At 46.7% G+C, this 25194-nt stretch overlaps 1 protein-coding gene across 1 annotated transcript in view; it reads left to right on the top strand.

The window, feature by feature from the left end:
* Nucleotides 1-24301, top strand: part of SCD5 (stearoyl-CoA desaturase 5) — a 49030-nt gene extending 24729 nt beyond the window's left edge. Inside the window, exons 2-5 of the mRNA XM_075998585.1 lie at nucleotides 1221-1351; nucleotides 9323-9528; nucleotides 21074-21306; nucleotides 21983-24301. Of these exons, the coding sequence (XP_075854700.1) occupies nucleotides 1221-1351; nucleotides 9323-9528; nucleotides 21074-21306; nucleotides 21983-22173 (761 nt within the window). The 3' untranslated portion in view covers nucleotides 22174-24301. The remainder of the gene's footprint in view (nucleotides 1-1220; nucleotides 1352-9322; nucleotides 9529-21073; nucleotides 21307-21982) is intronic.
* The last annotated feature ends 893 nt before the right edge of the window (nucleotides 24302-25194 follow it).

Raw genomic sequence — 25194 nt, forward strand, 5'->3', positions numbered from 1 at the left:
TGAAACCAGAGAATTAGCCGGGCAAGGCGGTGCGTGTCTGGAGTCCTAGCACTCTGGGAGGCCGAGGCAGGAGGATCGCTGGAGGTCAGGAGTTGGAGACCAGCCTGAGCAAGAGCGAGACCCCGTCTCTACTAAAAAATAGAAAGAAATTAGCTGGACAACTAAAAATATATGGAAAAAATTAGCCGGGCATGGCGGCGCATGCCTGTAGTCCCAGCTACTCGGGAGGAGGCTGAGGCAGGAGGATCGCTTGAGGCCAGGAGTTCTGGGCTCTAGTGTGCTGTGTGATTAAGTGTCTACACTAAGTTTGGTGTCCATACGGCGACCTCCTGGGAGTGGGGGACCACCAGGTTGACTAAGGAGGGGTGAACCGGCCCAGGTCGGAACGCAGCAGGCCAAAACGCCTGTGGTAATCGGCACTGGCATCGTGCCTGTGACTAGCAACTGCACTCCAGCCTGGACAACATAGCAAGACCCCATCTCTATTTTTTAATTAAAACAACAACAACAACAACAAAAAAAAACACACAAGAGAATTAGGTACATTGGTGAAGACACTAGCCCATAGCAGGCCTTCGGTGAGTCTCCACTCCCTTCTGTCTGTGTCAGGAAGTTTGGGCCTCACCCAGTGACGGACTTCTGGGTTGTTTTGGCCTCATGGCTGTTGTGAGTAATAATGCTATAAACGTGGGGATGCAAGTATCTGTTTGAGTCCTTGCTTTCGATTCTTTTTTGTATGTTTGTTTGACTCAAAGTCTCACTCTGATGCCCGGGCTAGAGTGAGTGCCGTGGCGTCAGCCTCGCTCACAGCAACCTCCAACTCCTGGGCTCAAACGATCCTCCTGCCTCAGCCTCCTCCCGAGTATCTGGGACTCCAGGCATGCGCCACCACACCCGGCTCATTTTTTCCATATATGTTTTCAGTTGGCCAATTAATTTCTTTCTACTTTTAGTAGAGACGGGGTCTCGCTCTTGCTCAGGCTGGTCTGGAACTCCTGACCTCGAGCGATCCTCCCGCCTCGGCCTCCCAGAGTGCCGGGATGACAGGCGTGAGCCACCATGCCCGGGCCCCTCGTCCACTTTAAGTGATGGATTCTCCGCGTGGCAGATCCTTCCCCCGACGTCCTTCCGCGTGGGCCGCGATTGAGGAGAGAAGGAGGCGCGGGGACAGTGTGTGACAGCCGGTGACAGGGGCTGCCGCTGCCGCTTGTGTCTTGCAGCCTACTTCTGCTTCCTCCTGACCGCCCTGGGCGTGACCGCCGGCGCCCACCGCCTGTGGAGCCACCGCTCCTACAAGGCCAAGCTGCCGCTGCGCATCTTCCTGGCTGTCGCCAACTCCATGGCTTTCCAGGTGGGCACGCGGGTCCCCCCTGCCTTGGGGACGCAGAGCCGGGGGCGGGGTGGGAAGGCGAGGACGGACAGACTCCTCTCCACCTTTGTCTCAGGCTCAGCACTCAGGCAATACGAGCTCCTAATCTGTCCCAAGTTTTTAGTTTTATTGAGGCAGAGTCTCACTCTGTCACCCGGGCTAGAGTGAGTGCCGTGGTGTCAGCCTCGCTCACAGCAGCCTCCAACTCCTGGCCTCAAGCCATCCTCCTGCCTCAGCCTCCCGAGTAGCTGGGACAACAGGCATGCGCCACCATGCCCGGCTCAATTTTTTCTCTATTTTTTTAGTTGGCCAATTAATTTCTTTCTATTTTTAGTAGAAACAGGGTCCTCGCTCTTGAGCTTGCCCAGGCTGGTCTCGACCTCCTGACCTCGAGCGATCCTCCCTCCTCGGCCTCCCAGAGTGCTGGGATGACAGGCGTGAGCCTCCACGCCTGGGGACAGTCTTCGTTTTGTCAGGGAACACGTTGGAAACTGTGAAACCTGGCCTGGCGACATTTGTCCCGGCTTCTAAGACCCGCGTGGGCCGAGTGCCAGGGGAGGGCAAAGCAGCCAGTGGCAACTTGTCCTTCCAAAGCTACGGTTTGCCAGGAAACTGGTGCAGACTGCGGCCAGACCCCACTCGGGGACTTTCTGGGCTGTCGCTTGGGGATTGCCAGCGTTGCCTGGCAGGGAAATCAGTGGGGACACAGTGTCAACAATGGGGAAAGCACGTGCTGTCCTTCACTCTTTGAATGGGGCAGTGCTGGGGTCCGAACCGGAGGAGATGAAGTCCAGGCCACAGGGACAGACATAAAGTCTATTCCTAACGAGCCCTGCAGTTGCTAAGGACTGGAGCCACCAGCATCTTTCCTTGTTTGACCTCCTCCATGGAATGACTCCTATCCCAAAAGGGCTGCCAAGCGCGCACCACGCGCACACACACCCACTTTCCACTCCAAAACCTGCCTGTTGAAGCTGACCCTTTGACACACCGGTCCCAGTTTTTTTTTTTTTTTTCTCTCCTGTCTGGAAACAAAGCTGTGTTGTGAAGGCAAGTGGAATCCCCTTAGGCCAGGGTTCAAGACCCGCTGGTGGCAGCGAGCTCTTTTGGGACTTTCAGCGGCCACAAAATTGAATGTGAGGACAGGGCCGCCAGTGTTGGTGTCTGGTCGGGAGCAGACACGTGTTTGTGGCCAGAGGAGGGGAAAAACGATCGGGGATTCCAGTTTCGGGTCTGTGGGATGGGAGAAGCCAGCTGCTGTTTGTTTGCACGTAGGTTTCCTCTTGCAAACGGGTGGCAATGACCTGGGCCCTAAAGGACAGTTTGCCCTGTTGCCACTTAGATGACTAGATTCAAGAATTTATCCTGAGCATAAAAGGAAGTTGGGGTAAAGGGGTTTTGAAGGAGCGGGTTGCTTAATAACCGGCTTCGGTGCAGCCTTGGAGATCAGTTCCCTTTGCGATAATCCCAGAGAACACTCAGAGGCCTCGATTATGGAGAAACGTCACCCCATCATCAATTTCAACTTTTTCAGTCTCAGGAGGGACCTCGTTTAGGGACATTATCCATGCTGGAGAGGGAAGTCATAAAAGTGCAAGATGGGCCGGGAGAGGTGGCTCACGCCTGTCATCCCAGCACTCTGGGAGGCCGAGGCAGGAGGATGGCTCGAGGTCAGGAGTTCGAGACCAGCCTGAGCAAGAGGGAGACCCCCCCCACACACACACCATCTCTATTAAAAATAGAAAGAAATTGGCTGGACAACTAAAAATATATAGAAAACAAATGAGCCGGGCACGGTGGCGCATGCCTGTCATCCCAGCACTCTGGGAGGCCGAGGCGGGAGGATCGCTCGAGGTCAGGAGTTCGAGACCAGCCCGAGCAAGAGCGAGACCCCGTCTCTACTAAAAAAATAGAAAGAAATTAGCTGGACAACTAAAAATATATAGAAAAAAAAAATGAGCCGGGCATGGTGGCGCATGCCTGTAGTCCCAGCGACTCGGGAGGCTGAGGCAGGAGGATCGCTTGAGCCCAGGAGTTGGAGGTTGCTGTGAGCGAGGCTGATGCCACGGCACTCACTCTAGCCTGGGCAACAGAGTGAGACTCTGTCTCAAAAAAAATAAATAAATAAAAGTGCAAGATGCAGGGTGGGTTCAAACGAGGGCTTTGCCCCACCAGTTAAAGCGTGATTGGTTGATTAGTGCTAATGAGAACACAGGGAGAAGAAAGGTGATTTAAAATACATTAACTGCCTGTATTGGTGCATGAATCTTACTGCTTCATAGAGTTTTTTTTTCTTCCTAATTTAGGGCTGATAGAAGAAGCTTGGTTGTTTTGATTCAGGAACACACAGGGTTTTTCACCAAATAACTTGTTTCCACTGTATTACGAAAGAAAAAAACCTGCTATTATAAAATTTTAAACTGTCTGAAACTAGGCTTTGTAAGTCCATAAAAAAAAAGGAAGAAATTAAATTTAAAAAAATTAAAAATAAATAAAATAAAATTTTAAAAATACAAACTAAAAGAAAAAATTAAAAGTCACCCATAGGCTCACTGTTTGAGAAAGAACCACTATAAACAGGTTGGCTCCTATATATTTTTTTATTTTTCCTATGCTTAAACACACATTTTTATTAAAAATGAGTTGATACAGTACATATCATTTTTTTTTTTTTTTGAGACAGAGTCTCATTTTGTTGCCCAGGCTAGAGTGAGTGCCGTGGCGTCAGCCTCGCTCACAGCAACCTCCAATTCCTGGCCTCAAGCGATCCTCCTGCCTCAGCCTCCCGAGTAGCTGGGACTACAGGCATGCACCACCATTCCCCGCTAATTTTTTTTTTTATATATTTTTAGTTGGCCAATTAATTTCTTTCTATTTATAGTAGAGACGGGGGTCGCGCTCTTGCTCAGGCTGGTCTCGAACTCCTGACCTCGAGCGATCCTCCCGCCTCGGCCTCCCAGAGTGCTGGGATGACAGGCGTGAGCCACCGTGCCTGGCTGGTACATATCATTTTGAAAACTACTTTTTTCTTAACTCCTTTCCCCTCATCTTGTCATGTCAATACGACAATACCCATTTTTGTTAATTACAACTCTTTTTTTTCTTTTTTCTGTCACCCAGTCTGGATTGCAGTGGCATGATCACAGCTCACAGTAATATCAAACTGCTGGGCTCAAGCCATCCTCCTGCCTCAGCCTCCTCCCGAGTAGCTGGGACTACAGGCATGCGCCACCACGCCTGGCTTATTTTTGTATTTTTTGTAGAGATGGGGTTTTGCTACATTGCCCAGGCTAGATCTCTTTTTTTAATAATTTCACAGTCTAAGGTAAAAGGTACAAAGTATTTCTTCTTATCCCAACCTCCTAGTTTCATTCTCCTGAGATAACTCTAAGACGTTTTTTCTTGCTATTTCTTTCCAGAAACTTTCTGTGTATGGATACATATGCTTTCTGTGTATGGATGTCTAAACTTTGTATGTATGTATGCACACACACAAATGGCATTTAATCACTTAATATATAACAACATATTTAATCATATCCTGTCATATGGAAATTTAGGGTTTTTCCAAATTTGCACTAAGGATCCTTGTGGTTAAATCTTTGCACACAACTGTGATCATTTCCTTAAGATAAATTCCAGGAAATGAATTGCTAGATTAAAACATACGGACAGTTTTAAGGCTTTTGGTATGTGTTGCCCATTTACCCTTCACAGAGTTTATACCAGTTTCCCATTCTCACCGGGCGACAGCATTGAATTCCTAAAAACTTTTAACATTAGGCTGGGCGCAGTGGCTCACATCTGTCATCCTGGCACTTTAAGAGGTCAAGGCTGGGCTGGGAGGCCGACATGGGAAGATCACTCAAGGTTAGGAGTTTGAGGCCAGCCTGAGCAAGAGCGAGACCCCGTCTCTACTAAAAAAAAGAAAAAAAAACAGAAAGAAATTAATTGGCCAATGAAAATATATATAGAAAAAATTAGCCGGGCATGGTGGCTCATGCCTGTAGTCCCAGCTACTCGGGAGGCTGAGGCAGGAGGATCGCTTGAGCCCAGGAGTTTCTTTCTATTTATAGTAGAGACGGGGTCTCACTCTTGCTCAGGCTGGCCTCGAACTCCTTACCTGGAGCGATCCTCCCGCCTCGGCCTCCCAGAGTGCTAGGATGACAGGCGTGAGCCCGGCCAGGAATTTGTTAATGGAATTGTTACCATGTGTGAGTGCTTGGGCTTCGGGAGTTGCTGGTGAGGCCAACATCACGTGCACATCGAAACATGCACACAAGACTCCCTCTGTGCACACAGAAAACCCACGCTCCAGAGCGTTCATTGTCTCTGTCTCCACTTTTCTTTTTTTTCCTATGAAGCAAGGATGATGGGTGGGACATGTAGTTTTTTTTTTATTTTTATTTTTTTGTTCTCTGGCTTTTTCTTTTTATTTCAGCATCTTATGGGGGTACAAATGTCAAGGTCACGTATATTGCCCTTGCCCCCCTCCCCCCTCGAGTCAGAGCCTCAAGCGTGCCCATCCCCCAGACGGTGCACGTCTCACTCGTCGTGTCTGTCTACACCGGTCCCCTCCTCCCCTCCCACCTGCCCGACACCCGACAGATGTCACTCCTGTGTGTCCACTTAGGTGCTGATCCGTCAACACCAGTTTGCTGGTGAGCGCACGTGGTGCTTGTGTTTCCATTCTCGGGACGCTTCCCTTAGTAGGATGGGCTCCAGCTCCAGCCAGGAACACACAAGAGGTGCTGGGTCACCGTGTTTCTCAGAGCTGAGTAGTGCTCCGTGGTGTACACAGACCACGTTTTATTAATCCACTCGTGCATGGATGGGCACTTGGGTTGTTTCCACTGCTTTGCAATTGCGAACTGTGCTGCTATAAACATTCAAGTGCAGGTGTTTTTTTCATAGAGTGCCATTTGATCTTTTGGGGAAGACCCCCAGTCGTGGGATTGCTGGATCCAACGGTAGATCCACTTGCATCGCTTTGAGGTATCTCCACGTTGCTTTCCACAGAGGTTGCACCAGTTTGCAGTCCCAGGCACATGCAGTTTTAGACGAGAACAATCCGGGCTATGGAAACACGGCGGGGAAGAGAGATGACCAGGGTATCATGGGGGGCTTCAAACGTCTCTCCCCCCTCACTCATTCTCAGCTTTCCCTTGTGCTTGTCGCTAAGCCACGCCTGGATGGGATCGAAGCACACCGTAGGTACACACACCTTTTCCTCAAACTCAAATGACTGTCAACAGGTAGGTTTCCCCTACCCAGCCACCCCTCACTTCCCATCGCTCCAGGGTAGAAGCCAAATGCAGATAAGTAGGAAAAAAGACCCTTGAGCGAGTTTGCAAACCTCCTTCTTCTTCTGACTCCCAACTTCTGCTTTGAGTCCCCTTTTCCACTGCACTCAGCTTCACAGTTAAAAAAGAACAATGACAAAGGATTAAAAAATATATATATATATATCTTAAAAGTATTTTTGGCTTCATTGTGTGCATGATCATTTGGGAGGTAGCCCAAGCCTTACTTCATGCCTCGATTGCATCAAATTTGGCTTCTGCCAGGAAGGTATTCAGGTACAAGGAATGAAAATAAATAACCTCTGTTCCAACTTGTCTTCATCGTCATGCCTTTTGGTTGCTAATCGTATTGTGCTTTAATTTCCTGAGAATAATGTGTCTAGCTCTCTGGAAAACTCCACTTAAGGGTTGACGTAAAAATTGTATGGCTTATATTGACTTAAAGAGTCCATTTAGACCGAGCGGGGTGGCTCACGCCTGTCGCATCCCAGCACTCTGGGAGGCCGAGGCGGGAGGATCGCTCGAGGTCAGGAGTTTGAGACCAGCCTGAGAAAGAGCGAGACCCCGTCTCTACTCAAAATAGAAAGAAACTAACTGGCCAACAAAAAATATATAGAGGCCAGGCGCGGTGGCTCACGCCTGTAATCCCAGCACTCTGGGAGGCCGAGGCGGGAGGATTGCTCAAGGTCAGGAGTTTGAAACCAGCCTGAGCAAGAGTGAGACCTCCATCTCTACTATAAATAGAAAGAAATTAATTGGCCAACTAATATATATAGAAAAAATTAGCCAGGCATGGTGGCGCATGCCTGTAGCCCCAGCTACTCGGGAGGCTGAGGCAGGAGGATCGCTTGAGCCCAGGAGATTGAGGTTGCTGTGAGCGAAGCTGACGCCACGGCACTCACTCTAGCCTCGGCGACAGAGTGAGACTCTGCCTCAGAAAATAAATAAATAAATAAAAATAGATAGATGATACATAGATTGATAGATGATAGATTGATAGATTGATAGATAGATGATAGATAGATTGATAGATGATACATTGATAGATGATAGATTGATAGACAGATGATAGATAGACAGATATAGATAGACAGATATAGATAGATAGACAGATGATAGATAGATGATAGATAGACAGATATAGATAGATAGACAGATGATAGATAGATGATAGATAGAGACAGACAGATGATAGATGGATAGACAGATGATAGATAGATGATAGATAGATAGAGACAGACAGATGATAGATGATAGACAGATGATAGATAGACAGATGATAGATAGAGACAGACAGATGATAGAGACAGACAGATGATAGACGGATAGACAGATGATAGAGACAGACAGATGATAGATGATAGACAGATGATAGAGACAGACAGATGATAGACAGATGATAGAGACAGACAGATGATAGATGATAGACAGATGATAGAGACAGATGATAGATGGATAGACAGATGATAGATAGATGATAGATAGAGACAGACAGATGATAGACGGATAGACAGATGATAGAGACAGACAGATGGGCCGGGCGCTGTGGCTCACGCCTGTAATCCTAGCTCTTGGGAGGCCGAGGCGGGCGGATTGCTCAAGGTCAGGAGTTCAAAACCAGCCTGAGCGAGACCCCGTCTCTACTATAAATAGAAAGGAATTAATTGGCCAACTGATATATATATAAAAAATTAGCCGGGCATGGTGGCGCATGCCTGTAGTCCCAGCTACTCGGGAGGCTGAGGCAGAAGGATCACTCGAGCCCAGGAGATTGAGGTTGCTGTGAGCTAGGCTGACGCCACGGCACTCACTCTAGCCCGGGCAACAAAGTGAGACTCTGTCTCAAAAAAAAAAAAAAAAAAAAAAAAAAAAAAAAAAAAAAAAAAAAAAAAAAAAAGAGACAGACAGATGATAGACAGATGATAGAGACAGACAGATGATAGATGGATAGACAGATGATAGAGACAGACAGATGATAGACAGATGATAGATAGAGACAGACAGATGATAGATGATAGACAGATGATAGATAGACAGATGATAGATAGAGACAGACAGATGATAGAGACAGACAGATGATAGACGGATAGACAGATGATAGAGACAGACAGATGATAGACAGATGATAGAGACAGACAGATGATAGATGATAGACAGATGATAGAGACAGACAGATGATAGATGGATAGACAGATGATAGATAGATGATAGATAGAGACAGACAGATGATAGACGGATAGACAGATGATAGAGACAGACAGATGATAGACAGATGATAGAGACAGACAGATGATAGATGGATAGACAGATGATAGAGACAGACAGATGATAGATGGATAGACAGATGATAGAGACAGACAGATGATAGACAGATGATAGATAGAGACAGACAGATGATAGATGATAGACAGATGATAGACAGATGATAGATAGACAGATGATAGATAGAGACAGACAGATGATAGACAGATGATAGATGATAGATTGATAGATAGATTGATAGATAGACAGATGACAGATAGATGATAGATAGATAGATAGACAGATGATAGATAGATAGATAGACAGATCCACAGACAGACAGATAAACTAAGACCGTGGCGAGCCGCGGCCGGGCTCGAACCCGGGCGCTCACCGTCCCGCCCCGCAGAACGACATCTTCGAGTGGTGCCGCGACCACCGCGTGCACCACAAGTACTCGGAGACGGACGCCGACCCGCACGACGCGCGCCGCGGCTTCTTCTTCGCGCACGTGGGCTGGCTGTGCGTGCGCAAGCACCGTGACGTCATCGAGAAGGGCCGGAAGCTGGACGTCGCCGACCTGCTCGCCGACCCCGTGGTGCGCTTCCAGCGGAAGTGAGTGCGCGCGGGGCGGGGACGCGGGGACAAGGGGACAAGGGGACAAGGGGACGTCCCTGGGGGGGTGGGGAGGCCGGGGATGGAGGCTGACGAGGCTGAGGCCACAGCAGGTGCAATTAAACCTCCAAGAAGCCTCCTTTCCCTTCTGCCCTCGTCACCTGCTCTTTAGGGTTCATCCGTGTTCATTTTTATTAATTTAATTTAATTTATGGTTTTAATAATTATTTTTGTTCATTTTTTTTTTTTGACACAAGAGTCTCGCTTTGTCGCCCAGGCTAGAGTGAGTGCCATGGTGTCAGCCTTGCTCACAGCAACCTCCGACTCCTGGCCTCAAGCGATCCTCCTGCCTCAGCCTCCCGAGTAGCTGGGACTACAGGCATGCGCCACCATGCCCGGCTAAGTTTTGCTATATTTCTTTTATTTTGGTCAATTAATTTCTTTCTATTTATAGTAGAGACGGGGTCTCGCTCTTGCTCAGGCTGGTCTGGAACTCCTGACCTTGAGCGATCCTCCCGCCTCGGCCTCCCGAGTATTTGGGACTACAGGCATGCGCCACCATGCCCTGCTCATTTTTTTCTATATATATTTTTAGTTTTCCAATTAATTTCTTTCTATTGTATTTAGTAGAGACAGGGGTCTCGCTCTTGCTCAGACCCCTGGTTTCAAACTCCTGACCTCCAGCGATCCTCCTGCCTCAGCCTCCCGACTACCTGGACTACAGTCACATGCCACCATGCCCGGCTCATTTTCTTCTATATGTTTTTAGTTGGCCAATTAATTTATTTCCATTTTTAGTGGAGACGGGGTCTCGCTCTTGCTCAGGCTGGTTTTCGAACTCCTGACCTCGAGCGATCCTCCTGCCTCGGCCTCACAGAGTGCTGGGATGACAGGCGTCAGCCACCACGTCCGGCCCCTCCTTACCCTTTTGCCCTCATAATCTGATCTAATCTTTAGGATTTATCTCTGCTTATTTTTAGTTATTTATTTTGAGACAGAGTCTCACTCTGTTGCCCGGGCTAGAGTGAGTGCCGTGGCGTCAGCCTCGCTCACAGCAACCTCCAACTCCTGGGCTCAAGTGATCCTCCCGCTTCAGCCTCCCAAGTAGCTGGGACTACAAGCACGCACCACCACGCCCGGCTAATTTTTTCTATATATATATATATATTTTTAGTTGTCCAGCTAATTTCTTTCTATTTTTTTTTTTAGTAGAGATGGGGTCTCACTCTTGCTCAGGCTGGTTTGAAACTCCTGACCTCAAACGATCCTCCCACCTCGGCCTCCCAGAGTGCTAGGATGACAGGCGAGAGCCACCACACCCGGCCGACAATTCAACAATTTATTCCTGTTGATTTTTACTGTGAGAGTAAAATATTGCAGGTCACCAGAGAAAACACTGAAAAATTCAGAGAAGAAAAAAAAAATCCACACCCCTAATGCATAAACACTATTAATATTCTGCAGTGCCTCCTATTTTTACGAGTTATTTGATGTATTGTGCATGATGGCTGTCACAATGCATATGGGATTTTATGTCTCGCCCTTAAATTCAAATTATGTCCTAGGAACCCTTGTCAGAGGCTGAGGAAGAGACCATCAATTGATCATGTCATAGTTTATTTAACCATGACGCTGTGCTTGGACACGTATGTCATTTCCAATTCTGTGATATAAATGATGTCCCTACACAATTAGTGATGCTTCGGTTCGATCAGACCTTAGACCAGGGGTCCTCAGACTTGTTAAACAGGGGGCCAGCTCACTGTCCCTTGGATCCTTGGAGAGTGCGCACTGCGGGCCCGGGGCGCGTCGGCTGCTAAGCAGGACAGGCAGCGGCTGCAAACACACCCGGGTGCCCGGATACATGTGCTAGGTGGCCCATGTGTGGCCGCAGTTTGAGCACACCTGCCTTAGATTCATTCAAAGCCCTCAGACGAGAAGAAAAAGGACCTTCTGTTTTATTTTTTTATTTGTTTATTTTTTTTGAGACAGAGTCTCGCTTTGTTGCCCAAGCTAGAGTCAGTGCCGTGGCGTCAGCCTCATTCACAGCAACCTCAATCTCCTGGGCTCAAGTGATCCTCCTGCCTCAGCCTCCCGAGTAGCTGGGACTACAGGCATGCGCCACCATGCCCAGCTAATTTTTTCTATATATATATTAGTTGGCCAATTAATTTCTTTCTATTTATAGTAGAGACGGGGTCTCACTCTTGCTCAGGCTGGTTTCAAACCCCTGACCTAGAGCAATCTGCCCGCCTTGGCCTCCCAGAGTGCTGATCTTCTGTTTTATTAATGAGAACTGAGCCGAGTATAATAGTCTGAGTCTCTCGGATCATAAAAATGGAAAACTTTTTTTTTTTCATCTTTTCCCATAAAAAAAATGTTATAATCTGATTCATTCTGTGGGTACTGGCTGTATGTGTGTTCAGAGACTATTTCTAAATCACAGGCAGAAGAACAAAGACTATTTTAGCAAGTTCCCTGAATAGTCATCCGAGAACATCTTCTATCACAGGTCCGGTGACTACAGGGAACTGTGGCTTTCAGAAACCGTCCACTCATGGCCGGGCGTGGTGGCTCAGGCCTGTCATCCTAGCACTCTGGGAGGCCGAGGCGGGAGGATCCCTCAAGGTCAGGAGTTCAAAACCAGCCTGAGCAAGAATAAGACCCTGTGTCTACTAAACATAGAAAGAAATTAATTAGCCAACTAAAAATATATAGAAAAAATGAGCCGGGCATGGTGGCCTATGCCTGTAGTCCCAGCTACTCGGGAGGCTGAGGCAGGAGGATCGCTTGAGCCCAGGAGTTGGAGGTTGCTGTGAGCTAGGCTGACGCCATGGCACTCTAGCCCGGGCAACAGAGTGAGACTGTCTCAAAAAAAAATAATAATAATAACTAGAAAACAACACATTTAGTTGAAGCTATACTTACAGACTTTTCCCTTAGGAGATAATTTTACCAAGACGGTTACAAAGAGGGTAGTTACCTGGACGACCTCACATTCGGCTGCGCAAGATAGGCATTAGGCTGAAATACCAAAAATAAAAGAAAAGGAAATTCAGGCCGGACGCAGTGGCTCACGCCTGTTATCCTAGCTCTTTGGGAGGCCGAGGCGGGAGGATCGCTCAAGGTCAGGAGTTCGAAACCAGCCTGAGCAAGAGTGAGACCCCGTCTCTACTAAAAACAGGAAGAAATTAATTGGCCAACGAAAACTATATATAGAAAAAAATGAGCCGGGCGTGGTGGCGCATGCCTGTAGTCCCAGCTACTCGGGAGGAGGCTGAGGCAGGAGGATCGCTTGAGCCCAGGAGTTGGAGGTTGCTGTGAGCGAGGCTGACGCCACGGCTCTCACTCTAGCCCGGGCATCAGAGCGAGACTCTGTCTCAAAAAAAAAAAAAAAGTAAATGGAGGAGGTAAAATATCCTTTAACTACTATGATTAAGCTTTTGGCCTGTCTAAAGGGGATTTGAATTCTGTAGCTGCAGAGCTGGATTGCATTCTGGGATGCAGGATAGAGACGACTCAATATTGAGATTGCAGCATCAACACCAAAATGTCCCTATTTTCGTGGTTAAAACTTTGGGCAGGGGAGAAATCCGTGTGGTACATAATTCAACAGTTTGTTTCGATTTTTTAAAAAATTTCCAAATCAAAATGTCATTTGTTTGCCTCTGTAAGAGGTACTTTTCGTACTAGAACTTTGGGAGAATTTGCCTGTGTGTGTGTAAAAATTCATCAGCTACATCAGCAGTTGTTTTTATTTCCCAAAATTTAACAATCGGTTTCTTTTTCTCCTTCTTCTTCTTCTTCTTCTTTTTTTTTTTTTAAAAACAGAGTCTCGCTTTGTTGCCCAGGCTAGAGTGAGTGCCGTGGCGTCAGCCTCGCTCACAGCAACCTCAAACTCCTGGGCTCAAGCGATCCTCCTGCCTCAGCCTCCTGAGTAGCTGGGACTACAGGCATGCGCCACCATGCCCGGCTCATTTTTTCTATATATTTTTAGATATAGATATATATTTTTTTCTATATATATATATTTCTACATATTTTTAGATACAGATATATATTTTTTAGATGTCCAAGTAATTTCTATTTATAGTAGAGATGGGGTCTTTCTCTTGCTCAGGCTGGTCTCAAACTCCTGACCTCGAGCGATCCTCCTGCCTCGGCCTCCCAGAGTAGCTGGGACTACAGGCATGCGCCACCACGCCCGGCTCATTTTTTCTATATATTTTTAGATATAGATATATATTTTTTTCTATATATATATATATTTCTACATATTTTTAGATACAGATATATATTTTTTAGATGTCCAAGTAACTTCTATTTATAGTAGTTATGGGGTCTCACTCTTGCTCAGGCTGGTCTCGAACTCCTGACCTCAAGCCATCCTCCTGCCTTGGCCTCCCAGAGTAGCTGGGATGACAGGCGTGAGCCAAGGTGCCCAGACTAGCAATACGCCTTTTAAAAGAGATATACTATTTTCTCTTCCCATCGCCAAAAACAAAGATACCATCTCTTCATTTCCCTCCTTTTTTGTTAAAGACAAAAATCTGATACAATGGAAACCAGTTTCCTATCCAGAATCTTCCAGCCACTTGGTGGAAGAAGTGGGTAGAATGGTCATGATTATCGGGTTCTAGATCAGCAAATTCACAGAGGAGGCGTGTCATGTGTGTTTCTTATTTTTACACTCTCGAGTGTTCTGAGCTAAGGCATATTACTCAATAGGTGACAGGAGTCACTTTAGTTCTGATTTGCTCCATGAAAGACTGTTTTTTTCTAAAGAATCTAGCTATTAACAAGCTAGAAAGAGAGTAGCATAGTTGTTTAAACAGGAGGCAAATGTAGCTACAAATGTATGTATTTAAAATAAGAATTGGGCCGGGCGCGGTGGCTCACGCCTGTCATCCCGGCACTCTGGGAGGCCCAGGCGGGAGGATCGCTCGAGGTCAGGAGTTCGAGGCCAGCCTGAGCAGGCGCGAGACCCTGTCTCTACTATAAATAGAAAGAAATTAATCGACCAACTAAAAAATATATAGAAAAAGTGAGCCGGGCATGGCGGTGCATGCCTGTAGTCCCAGATACTCGGGAGGCTGAGGCAGGAGGATCGCTTGAGGCCAGGAGTTGGAGGTTGCTGTGAGTGAGGCTGACGCCACGGCACTCACTCCAGCCCGAGCAACAGAGTGAGACTCTTGTCTCAAAAAAAAGAAAAAAAAGAATCTACCTGCTAATCAGCTAGAAAGAGAGTAGTATAGGACAAGCTGTTTAAACAAGAGGCATCTGTAGCTACCAATGTATTTATTTAAAATAAGAAATGGAGGCCGGGCGCGGTGGCTCACGCCTGTAATCCTAGCTCTCTGGGAGGCCGAGGCGGGTGGATCGCTCAAGGTCAGGGGTTCGAAACCAGCCTGAGCAAGAGCGAGACCCCGTCTCTACTAAAAATAGAAAGAAATTAATTGGCCAACTAATATATATAGAAAAAATGAGCCGGGCATGGTGGCGCATGCCTGTAGTCCCAGCTACTCAGGAGGAGGCTGAGGCAGGAGGATCGCTTGAGCCCAGGAGTTGGAGGTTGCTGTGAGCGAGGCTGACGCCACGGCACTCACTCTAGCCTGGGCAACAAAGTGAGACTCTGTCTCAAAAAAAAAATAAATAAATAAAATAAGAAATGGGCTGGGTAACTAGAAGCAAATCCATTATTTATTTGCTGTCCAGTTCTTTGTATGAGATGATTTGCAAGCTCATGTCCTTGTGACAGTGATTTTGTGACAATATGCAGCGAGGCTGAGTCCCTTTTTAAAACTGAAAGCGTGTGATCCGTACCTATTTGTGAAAATTAAGTACATTTTCTCCCTCACGGACGCACGCCGCTGACAGCCATGTGTTCTGGGGACCCCCTTGTCAGCTGACACTTGCAGGGAAAATATTGTCGTCAGTGATGAGTTTGTGGATGGCTGTTCCATTACCCAAAATGAATATTTAGATGAGTCTTGTGTAGGCTGTCATGTCAAAGCTGCCGGAGGCTTTTCCTTTGACATAATTTATTCTGATTTCTCAGTGCCTGTCTCCGCGTGTTAAGCCCCATTGGATGTGTGGGGGGTGGATTAGGTTGAGAGATTGAAGGTTTTGTTATGGACACAGTTTCCCCGGGGAGCACCAGAGAAATCAAACCCTTGCTGAGCAAACCTGGGCTGAAGTCTTAGCTGTTTTATTTTTTATTTTTTTTTTAATTTTTTTTTTATTTTGGCATATTATGGGGGTACAGATTTTAAGGTTTCAATAAATGCCCATTTCCCCCCCTCTGTTTTATTTTTTTATTTTTATTTTTTTTGAGACAGAATCTCACTCTGTTTCCCGGGCTAGAGTGAGTGCCGTGGCGTCAGCCTCGCTCACAGCAACCTCAGACTCCTGGGCTCAAGCAATCCTCCTGCCTCAGCCTCCTGAGTAGCTGGGACTACAGGCATGTGCCACCATGCCCGGCTCAATATATATATATATTTTTTTCTTTTTTTTTTAGTTGTCCAGGAAATTTCTTTTATGTTTTGAGACAGAGTCTCGCTTTGTTGCCCAGGCTGGAGTGAGTGCCGTGGCGTCAGCCTCGCTCACAGCAACCTCAACTTCCTGGGCTCAAGCGATCCTCCTGCCTCAGCCTCCCGAGTAGCTGGGACTGCAGGCATGCGCCACCATGCCCGGCTAATTTTATATATATATATAAAAATATATATATATATATATAAAAAATATATATATATATATATATATATATTTTTTTTTTTTAGTTGTCCAGGTAATTTCTTTTCTTTTCTTTTTTTTTTTTTTTTTGAGACAGAGTCTCACTTTGTTGCCCAGGCTGGAGTGAGTGCCATGGCATCAGCCTCACTCACAGCAACCTCCAAGTCTTGGGCTCAAGCGATCCTCCTGCCTCAGCCTCCCGAGTAGCTGGGACTACAGGCACGCGCCACCATGCCCGGCTAATTTTTTCTATATATATATGAGTTGGCCAATTAATTTCTTTCTATTTTTATAGTAGAGACGGGGTCTCGCCCTTGCTCAGGCTGGTTTTGAACTCCTGACCTGGAGCAATCTGCCCACCTCGGCCTCCCAGAGTGGTAGGATTATAGGTGTGAGCCACTGTGCGCGGCCTCAGGTAATTTCTTTCTATATTTTTTTAGTAGAGACGGGGTCTCGCTCTTGCTCGGGCTGGTCTCGAACTCCTGACTTTGATTGATCCTCGCGCCTCGGCCTCCCAGAGTGTTAGGATGACAGGCGTGAGCCACCGCACCCCACCAAAACTTTGGGTTCTAAAATGCTGTTCATATGTGCAGTTTTTTATGAGTCCAAAGGGACTAAAGGATTTTAATCTACCAGTTTCCAGATGGATTTTCTATATAAAAACATAAGTAGGCCGGGCGCGGTGGCTCACGCCTGTAATCCTAGCACTTTGGGAGGCCGAGGCGGGCGGATCGCTCAAGGTCAGGAGTTCGAAACCAGCCTGAGCGAGACCCCGTCTCTACCAAAAATAGAAAGAAATTAATTGACCAACTAAAAATATATATACAAAAAATTAGCCGGGCATGGTGGCGCATGCCTGTAGTCCCAGCTACTCGGGAGGCTGAGGCAGGAGGATCGCTGAGCCCAGGAGTTTGAGGTTGCTGTGAGCCAGGCTGACGCCACGGCACTCACTCTAGCCTGGGCAACAAAGTGAGACTCTGTCTCAAAAAAAAAAAAAAAAAAAAAAAAAAAAAAAAACCATAAGTAGTCCTGCCCCATTTTCCTATAAAACAGTAACAAGTCTCTCACAAAGAACCTTTCTGCTGAGATGTGATTTGTCATACACGCTCATTGACTCATCTGAAGTGTACCCTCTCTTCTGCCATTTGGCTCTCTGGTGTAAACCTGTGCTTAATCAGTATTCCATTTTAAAGAAGAGAAAAACAATTACTCAAATGTCCTGACTATCAAGAGATTTAGAAAAACAGTACGTATGGTTCTTAGTTGGCCAGAACTTGAAAGCCTGTTAACTTGCCTTAAACTATATATACATGGTTTGAGTCACTTTGGAAAAAAAAAAAAAAGGAAAGAAAACAGAAACTGAAATTATATAAATTTAAATTTAAAAATATGAAAAAAATTTTTAAAAAATAAAAAAATATATATGTACATGGACCGGGCGTGGTGGCTGACACCTGTAATCCTAGTACTCTGGGAGGTCGAGGCAGATGGATCGTTTCAGCTCAGGAGTTCGAGACCAGTCTGAGCAAGAGCAAGACCCCATCTCTATTAAAAATAGAAAAAAATTAGCCAGACAACTAGAAATATATAGAAAAATTTAGCTGGGCATGGTGGCGCATGCCTGTAGTCCCAGCTATTCGGGAGGCTGAGGCAGGAGGATCGCTTGAGCCCAGGAGTTGGAGGTTGCTGTGAGCGAGGCTGATGCCATGGCACTCACTGCAGCCTGGGCAACAGAGTGAGACTCTGTCTCAAAAAAAAAATAAAATATATATATATATATATATATGCATATATGTGTGTGTGAGTATATATATATATGTATAAAACAGACTTTAACATTCTGCCCAACTAGTTATTCCCTAATAAGAAATTGGATTTTTGTGATAATGACAACTGCCACTTACAAACAATCAGAAAGTTAGTATTTGCTACGATGCACTCTAGCCCGGGCAACAGAGCTAGACTCTGTCTCAAAAAATAAATAAAGAGTCGCAGCATGCCAGGTGGTGAGGGAATTTCTGGATTCCTGAAGGTCAAGTGTTCCTAGAGAAAAAAAGAGGAATAGAAATTAGGAAGCACCATCAAATGCAAGAACTTCTCAGGCAGGGAGACATTGTTTTGAAACTGAGGTGATGGCTCTATTTAAGATGCAAATGTATTCTTTTCTTTGTGGCTTTGTCAATTATTACCTGCACCAACTAACAGGAAAAAGAGAAGCAGGTGGAAGAGCTAAGATTTGAATCATTCACTTTTTTTTTTTTCTTGAGTCAGAGTCTCACTCTGTTGCCCAGGCTAGAGTGAGTGCCGTGGTGTCAGCCTCGCTCACAGCAACCTCAATCTCCTAGGCTCAAGCGATCCTCCTGCCTCAGCCTCCTCCCGAGTAGCTGGGACTACAGGCATGCGCCACCATGCCCGGCTAGTTTTTTCTATATATATTTTTAGTTGGCCAATTAATTTCTTTCTATTTATAGTAGAGACGGGGTCTCGCTCTTGCTCAGGCTGGTCTTGAACTCCTGACCTTGAGCGATCCTCCCGCCTTGGCCTCCCAGAATGCTAGGATGACAGACGTGAGCCACCGCGCCCGGCCTGAATCATTCATATTTTGCACGAAAAGTTTGGGTACAAGCTGTGTTAGAAGAGGGAGGATTAACAGGAAGGCTGAAGTCTTTCTCTTCTAATTCTACTGAATGTGGCCCAACCTCCTCTTTTGCTATGGGTCATTTTGAGCTGACATTATCTTGCATATAAATAGGCAAAACATTTCTCTTTAGGATTTCCCCTCAGGTGCTCATTCGGAATCTTATTGCTCTTGAAAATGCAAAACTCTAATAAACTCATGAGAAGTCTGCATCTAATATTAGAAGGCTAATAATAGCTTCCAGGTTGTTGTTGTTTTATTTTATCATTTCTCTAATATTCTGTATCATCTTGATTTTAGTGTATTGGGTAACCTATGTGTGATGTGCATATAAAATTATTTATTTATTTTAATTTTTAAGAAATATTTTTATATTTTTTATTATTTTTAAATTTTTTTCTTCTTTTATTTTTAATTTTTCTTGAAGTGGAAGTGGATAAAATTCTTATCTCTCTTATCTGTATAGCTGGTGAAATTGGAGCCTCTGAGAAGTTGATTCAGTTACATTTTTTTTTTTTTTTGAGACAGAGTCTCACTCTGTCGCCCAGGCTAGAGTGAGTGCCGTGGCGTCAGCCTCGCTCACAGCAACCTCAACCTCCTGGGCTCAAGCGATCCTCCTGCCTCAGCCTCCTCCCGAGTAGCTGGGACTACAGGCATGCGCCACCACGCCCGGCTAATTTTTTTTTTTCTATATATTTTTAGTTGGCCAATTAATTTCTTTCTATTTTTTTTAGTAGAGACGGGGGGTCTCGCTCTTGCTCAGGCTGGTCTCAAACTCCTGACCTCGAGCGATCCTCCCGCCTCGGCCTCCCAGAGTGCTGGGATGACAGGCGTGAGCCTCTGCACCTGGCCCTTCAAATAGTCTTGGCGTCGCTTACCTTGTGCTGCTCCACGATCAGCTTCCCTGGAAAAGGAAACCTTTTAACTGGACCGTGTAGACGTGTATAATCTGCATCTTCTGGATGCATGCCCTTCCCCGAGAGGAAGCAGACACGGGCAAACCCTGGCCCCATGAAAGCATGTCCTTCAGACCCTTGCAATGCAGGGAAGAGGAAAAGCCATGTTTTTCTTTTCTCTTTGCCTGTGGCTCTATTCGCTTTCGAGGTCTGAGTGGGAAGCTTAATCGAGTCCACCCACTCGAAGTTAATTTGCCTCTGTACAAACAGGTTCCATTAATCCACTAAGCAGCGGGCCGGAAAGATGAACACCATCATTGCAGAATCTCAACACAAAGAGCCTATTTCTACCTCATTACCAATGAGGTGCTTAAAGAAACTCCCCAGGCATGCTGATTGCTAAGATGGGTGTGGGGCTTTTTGTTTTTTTTTTGAGACAGAGTCTCACTCTGCTGCCCGGGCTAGAGTGAGTGCCGTGGCGTCAGCCTCGCTCACAGCAACCTCCAACTCCTGGGCTCAAGCGATCCTCCTGCCTCAGCCTCCCGAGTAGCTGGGACTACAGGCATGCGCCACCATGCCCGGCTCATTTTTTCTATGTATTTTTAGTTGGCCAACTAATTTCTTTCTGTTTCTAGTAGAGAAGGGGTCTTGCTCTTGCTCAGGCTGGTCTCCAACTCCTGACCTCGAGCGAGCCTCCCGCCTCAGCCTCCCAGCATGCTGGGATGACAGGCGCGAGCCACCACGCCTGGCCAGCTTCCTGTTTCAATAGAAGTCATAATGCAATCTTAGGCCAGGCGCGGTGGCTCAGGCCTGTCATCCTAGCACTCTGGGAGGCCGAGGCGGGTGGACCGCTCGAGGTCAGGAGTTCAAAACCAGCCTGAGCAAGAGCGAGACCCTGTCTCTACTATAAATAGAAAGAAATTAATTGGCTAACTAAATAATAATAATTATATATATTATATATATAATATGTATTATATATATATATTTTAGCCGGGCATGGTGGCGCATGCCTGTAGTCCCAGCTACTCGGGAGGAGGCTGAGGCAGGAGGATTGCTTGAGCCCAGGAGTTGGAGGCTGCTGTGAGCGAGGCTGACGCCATGGCACTCACTCTAGCCTGGGCGACAAAAGTGAGACTCTGTCTCAAAAAAAATAAAAAATAATGCAATGGTGACCAGCACGGTCATTCTCCGGGCTGTCTCTGACCCTCCCCGCGTCCCCGCCCGGCCCGGCCCTCCGGCAGGTGACTGGCTGTGACGGGCTGTCGCTGCCTTGCAGGTACTACAAGGCGTCCGTGGTGCTCATGTGCTTCGTGCTGCCCACGCTGGTGCCCTGGTACTCGTGGGGCGAGAGCCTGTGGAACTCCTACTTCCTGGCCTCCGTGCTGCGCTACGCCGTGTCCCTGAACGTCACCTGGCTGGTCAACAGCGCCGCCCACAAGTTCGGCACCCGGCCCTACGACAGGCACATCAGCCCCCGGCAGAACCCGCTCGTCACCCTGGGCGCCATCGGTGAGCGGCGGGCGGGGGGTGGTGGGGGGACCGGCCCTTGCACGACTCGTCTCTCCGACTCAGTTTTGCCATCTGTGCAATGGGCGTTGCAATCCACGCCTGCTTCCCAGCGCCGCGCAAGCTGCTTGGGACAGAGCCCGGCACGCAGTGGGTGGTCGATGGCTCGCAGCTGTCTGTTTATTGTCACCTCGGAGGCCGGAGGAGGTGGCTCACGCCCTTCATCCTGGCACTCTGGGAGGCCGAGGCGGGAGGCTCGCTCGAGGTCAGGAGTTGGAGACCAGCCTGAGCAAGAGTGAGACCCCTGTCTCTACTAAAAATAGAAAGAAATTAATTGGCCAACTAAAAATGTATAGAAAATATTAGCCGGGCGTGGTGGCGCATGCCTGTAGTCCCAGCTACTCGGGAGGCTGAGGCAGGAGGATCGCTTGAGGCCAGGAGTCTGAGGTTGCCGTGAGCGAGGCTGACGCCACGGCACTCACTCTAGCCCGGGCAACAAAGTGAGACTCTGTCTCAAAAAAAAAAAACAAAACAAAAACATGAGCACCACTAGGGCTTAAAAAAATAATAAAAAATAAAAAACTAAAAAAAAAAAAAAAACACAAAAGCAAGGCCCCAGCTGGCAGAGCGCGTGCGGGGGTGGCGCTGGAGTTATTCCCGCGCTGGCTTTGTGTTCCAGGTGAAGGATTCCACAACTACCATCACACCTTTCCCTTCGACTACTCTGCAAGTGAGTTCGGCTTCAATTTCAACCCCACCACCTGGTTCATTGACTTCATGTGCTGGCTGGGGCTGGCCACCGACCGCAAACGGGCCACCAGGCCCATGATCGAGGCCCGGAAAGCCAGGACTGGGGACGGCAGCGCCTGACCCTGGGGACGGCCCTCCGAGAGATGTCACGGCTGGTGGCTTTTGTTACTGTCGTTCTCTTGTTCGTCCGACCTGGGGGAGGGGCTCGTGGTAGGGAGAGAACAGAATCTGTGTGGTTTGGGAAAATTTTTTTTGTTTCTTTGTCTCCAAAATGTCGAAATACAACTATCAATGGGGAAAAAAAAAATTTTTTTTTTAAAGTCAATATTCCTATGATTTTAGCATTTAGAGTGTGGACATGTGACCTAATGGCTGTAGCTATAATATGTCAAATCTACATTACCACGTGCTTGTACACGATGTTAACCCTGCCAGGATGAAGGAATGTAACATTCTTGCAGCGGGATTGAGCAGAGCATTTGTTTTCTTTTTTGCTTTGAAACACACTATCTAAAGGAGCAGAGAGGCAGGGTAGGGGACAGAGGAGGGACTGCCTTGTGCCCAAACAATGTTTCTGTTTTGTAATTATTGCCTGCCTGTGTGTTTTGTTCATTTAAGAGAATTGAAGGCCAGGCGCGGTGGCTCACGCCTGTCATCCTAGCATTCTGGGAGGCCGAGGGGGGAGGATCGCTCAAGGTCAGGAATTGGAAACCAGCCTGAGCAAGAGCAAGACCCCTGTCTCTACTAAAAATAGAAAGAAATTAGCTGGACAACTAAAAATATATAGAGAAAAAATTAGCCGGGCATGGTGGCTCACGCCTGTAGTCCCAGCTACTCGGGAGGATGAGGCCAGCGGATCAACCAAGGTCAGGAGTTCGAGACCAGCCTGAGCAAGAGCAAGACCCCGTCTCTAGTAAAAATAGAAAGAAATTAATTGGACGACTAAAAACATATAGAAAAAATGAGCCGGGCATGGTGGCGCATGCCTGTAGTCCCAGCTACTCGGGAGGCTGAGGCAGGAGGATCGCTTGAGCCCAGGAGTTGGAGGTTGCTGTGATCGAGGCTGATGCCACGGCACTCACTCTAACCTGGGCAACAGAGTGAGACTCTGTCTAAAAAAAAAAAAAAGAGAGAGAGAATTGAAAACGTTAAAAAAAAATAAGAAGACAGGAAATGGCTCTTGTATTATTATTATTATTTTTTTTTTGCCATGTTGCCAGCTTGTTAATCTCCACACTATCTTTGCTTTTCCACCTTTTGTGTCCTGAGTTTTAGGCCCCGCCCACGCTATAAATCAACGCCTTGTTTGATTTTTGTTCTCTTGGCTATTGTCATTTTTTAAAGGTGAATAACTCACACATGCCAGCCATCCAATTAAGCTCAAATGAAGCTCTCATTTAAATGTTTAGACACCTCATTTATATTCTAATTGATCCCAGCCACTGGTGCATGTCCAGTTAGCTACTTCTGCTAAACTAGTATATTAATTTTCCACGCCACACCGTCAGAACATAATACCCGACAGCTACCTAGAACTCCCTTCACCCGCATGCATTGATTTTGCAGCAAAATAGCAAGTGATCATTATGTGGCTTCTGAATTAAAAAATAAAAAAAAATTATTTGTGTGTTAAGTTGCCTTGTAAAGATATGTTGAATTCATGGGACAGCGTGCTTTTTTTGTGTGTGTTAGATGTTAGAGCAAAAGAGAGGCCTTCTGGTGGTGGTAGGGGAGCACTTTGAAGACAGATTATTTTCAAGAACGATGTAGGACTTAAAATTTAAATCTTTAAATTTCAGAAAAAGAAATGATGCCGATTGGAAACTGTGATCATGAAATTCTTCATGCAGCAGGTGTTTAACAGTGTTATTTTGCCATTAATAACTGTGTAAACTGTGAGTGATTTACAATAAACGATTATGAGTTTGTTGGTTCTCTTGTCCAGATACTTCCATGCTGTTTAGAGAATGTTCTCTCAAGAGTGCTTGACTCTTTATGATTGCCGCATGACACATCTGATTTGGGCCTTGAGCTAACAAGAAGCCCTAAGACCAGGCCTCTCTCATCCTGTCTGTTTTAGGCATAACCAGGGGGAGGCCAGTGAGTTTAATTTGGAATGCAGAACACCCAGTCGTATTGTTCCCCAATCCTCACTCTCCAACGATGTCACTTTGACTGCTGCTCGCTGATAAATAGGAACCTCTACTATTAAATGTCACTCAAAAGAGCATGAAGGCTGGGCGCTGTGGCTCACGCCTGTAATCCTAGCATTCTGGGAGGCTGAGGCAGGATGATCTCTTGAGCTTAGGAGTTCGAGACCAGCCTGAGAAAGATCCAGACCCCTGTTGCTACTAAAAAAATTATATATATAAATTAGCTGGACAAGTTAAAAATATATATATATATACATATAAAATTAGCCAGGCATGGTGGGTCACGCCTGTAATCCCAGCTACTTGGGAGGCCGAGGCAGGCTGATCACTCAAGGTCAGGAGTTAGAAACCAGCCTGAGCAAGAGCCAGACTTCATCTCTACCAATAATAGAAAGAAATTTATTGGCCAACTAAAAATATATAGGAACAAAATGAGCTGGGCATGGTGGCACATGCCTGTAGTCCCAGCTACTCGGGAGGAGGCTGAGGCAGGAGGATCGCTTGAGCCCAGGAGTTGGAGGTTGCTGTGAGCGAGGCTGATGCCACGGCACTCACTCTAGCCCGGGCAACAGAGCGAGACTCTGTCTCAAAAAAAATTTAAAAAAGAAAGAATGAAAGCGAGTTAAACCAAACTCCATCTAAGGCCCCACTCCACCCTAACATTCAACGACAGCAACAGAGACGAAGACATGCCTGGCTTCTGACCTGAAACACCTCTCAGATTAGCACTCATCCTTTCTGGGACCCGGGAGGTCAAAAATGATGGGGAAATAATTGAGTCTGAGTGGAAGAACACAGATTGAGACGGAAAGGAATAGCCCATGTTGTTGGTAACAAATAATAAGTGCATGCATTTCACTCATTCCCAGAATGTAATGCAGCAATGAAAATACATCTAATGGGCCATGAAAAACAATTTAACGAGACAACGCACTGCAGAAAGGTCTACAGCTCAGTGGGGTAGCAGAAAGCGAACTGAAACCGGAGT

Source organism: Microcebus murinus, chromosome 29 (assembly GCF_040939455.1).
Source record: "Microcebus murinus isolate Inina chromosome 29, M.murinus_Inina_mat1.0, whole genome shotgun sequence".
In the NCBI taxonomy this organism is placed as follows: domain Eukaryota; kingdom Metazoa; phylum Chordata; class Mammalia; order Primates; family Cheirogaleidae; genus Microcebus; species Microcebus murinus.